At 56.4% G+C, this 1,624-nt stretch overlaps 1 protein-coding gene across 1 annotated transcript; it reads right to left on the reverse strand.

Moving 5' to 3' along the window:
• Positions 1 to 611, reverse strand: LbrM_19_1940 (hypothetical protein, conserved; the record flags this gene model as incomplete). Its single annotated transcript, XM_001564237.1, has 1 exon — positions 1 to 611. A coding segment is annotated over one exon (611 nt), but the record flags the coding sequence as incomplete, so codon positions are not given.
• Between the last annotated feature and the right edge of the window lie 1,013 nt (positions 612 to 1,624).

Genomic DNA, 1,624 nt, shown 5'->3' on the forward strand with positions numbered 1-1,624 from the left:
GGCAATGCGAAAGTACTTGGGTAGCTGTCGCGGACCATATGCGCGTAGTACGTAATGTTGCCGTTGAGAGAGTCGAAGGCATTGAGGTCGATCGTCGGTGGTGTCGGTGGGCTCGCGCTGTAGTTCGTCAGCAGCGTCGTGATGCTCATGCGGGTCTCGTTGAAGTAATCTAGCGTGCGGTTCTCGACGTCACTGACGATTTGGTTGGCGGTCTGCCCCAGTAAGACGGCGCCGTACACCAGCAGCACGCACACGCCGCACGCCATAAGCACCGAAATCGCGATCCACATCCACAGGTAGCAGCGAGCAACGCCGATGTCCTTCATCTCCTCCGGCGTCGCAGACGCCTTGCAGCAGCCGCAGCAGAACACGATTGGCAGCACAATGAGCGTAAAGATAAAGATGAGGGCAGCGAAGCCGGGATACAGGTAGAAGGCCCATTGAGACTGGATGCGGCCCTTGTTCCCCAGGCAGGCCAACAGGCTGTTGTTAGAGGACGCGCCTGTCCACACCATCTGGCACTCCACCGACCGCTGCGCCGAGACGGCCGTCGCCGCCAGGCACATGACAAGGGCCAGCAGAGCGCCCACGAGGAGCGCTGCTTTAGACATTATATCAGCAGCACTCGGCGACGTTTGTCGCACGACTGTTCCGCTTGCCAGCCAACTGTGTGATGCGGCGCCTGTCCTCGGAAAGTATGGGCGTGTGTAAGTGCAATTCTGCAATGATTCGAGAGTCGCAGCTGCAGTAAAGTCCCAAGCGGCAAGGCAGGGAAAGGAAGGAGGAAGAGGAAATGGTCTTCTTGAAGACAGAGTGGAGCAGAATGTTACAAGTGGAGGGGTGTGGTACTGGTCGTGGGGTCAGCACAATACGAAGGAGAGAGTATCAGCGGGGGGGGGGGGGGTAGAAGGAGGACCCTGTGCGGGTGAGACTGCACAGAGAGAGCACAGAAAAAAGAAAGTGCAAAACGACGACGGTCAGTCAGCGCACACGCACACACACACGCACACGACCAACCGACAGAGAAAGGACAGGCGTACTCGAGCGAGGGTCGCGAGCGGAAGAAAGGAGGCGCACTGCGATGAGTAAAAGAGAAGAGTGGACTCCAATGAAGAGCACCTGCACAACGGAGCACGGAAACGCTAGCAGTAATGCCGGAGTGCCGGCGCCAATACTCTCGAAGGCTTCTCGGGCTTGGTCGAATGTCGGCTACGAAGTCCTCGGCTGTCCTGTTCCTTATTCACCTGCTACTCGAGTGCGTATGTATGTGCACAAGAGCCAATGGAGCGAGGAGGGAGAGAGCGACAACGGATGTACCGGAGTGTTAGGGAAAGACCCAAACAAAAGAGAGGGAGGGAGTGGGGTTTTTAGAAGGGGGGATTCATCAGCGTGTAGAAGCGACTGAGAGCCAAATGAAAAGGCGGGAGTGGGGAGAAAACAAAGGCCGCAAAAAAAAAAAAGAGGGAGACTAAATCGGGATGAAGTCAACCAAAGTAGATCGAGTAAGCAGTGAAATACGTCGCCCCTCCACCTCTCCTCCTCCTCATCGAAAGAGTTAAGATTTGGCGACAGGCACACCGGACCAACAGCGTGTGTGCGTGTGTGTGTGTGTGAATGAGGCGGA

The sequence above is a fragment of the Leishmania braziliensis genome, contig 23, assembly GCF_000002845.2.
Source record: "Leishmania braziliensis MHOM/BR/75/M2904 WGS CADA00000000 data, contig 23, whole genome shotgun sequence".
Lineage (NCBI taxonomy): Eukaryota > Euglenozoa > Kinetoplastea > Trypanosomatida > Trypanosomatidae > Leishmania > Leishmania braziliensis.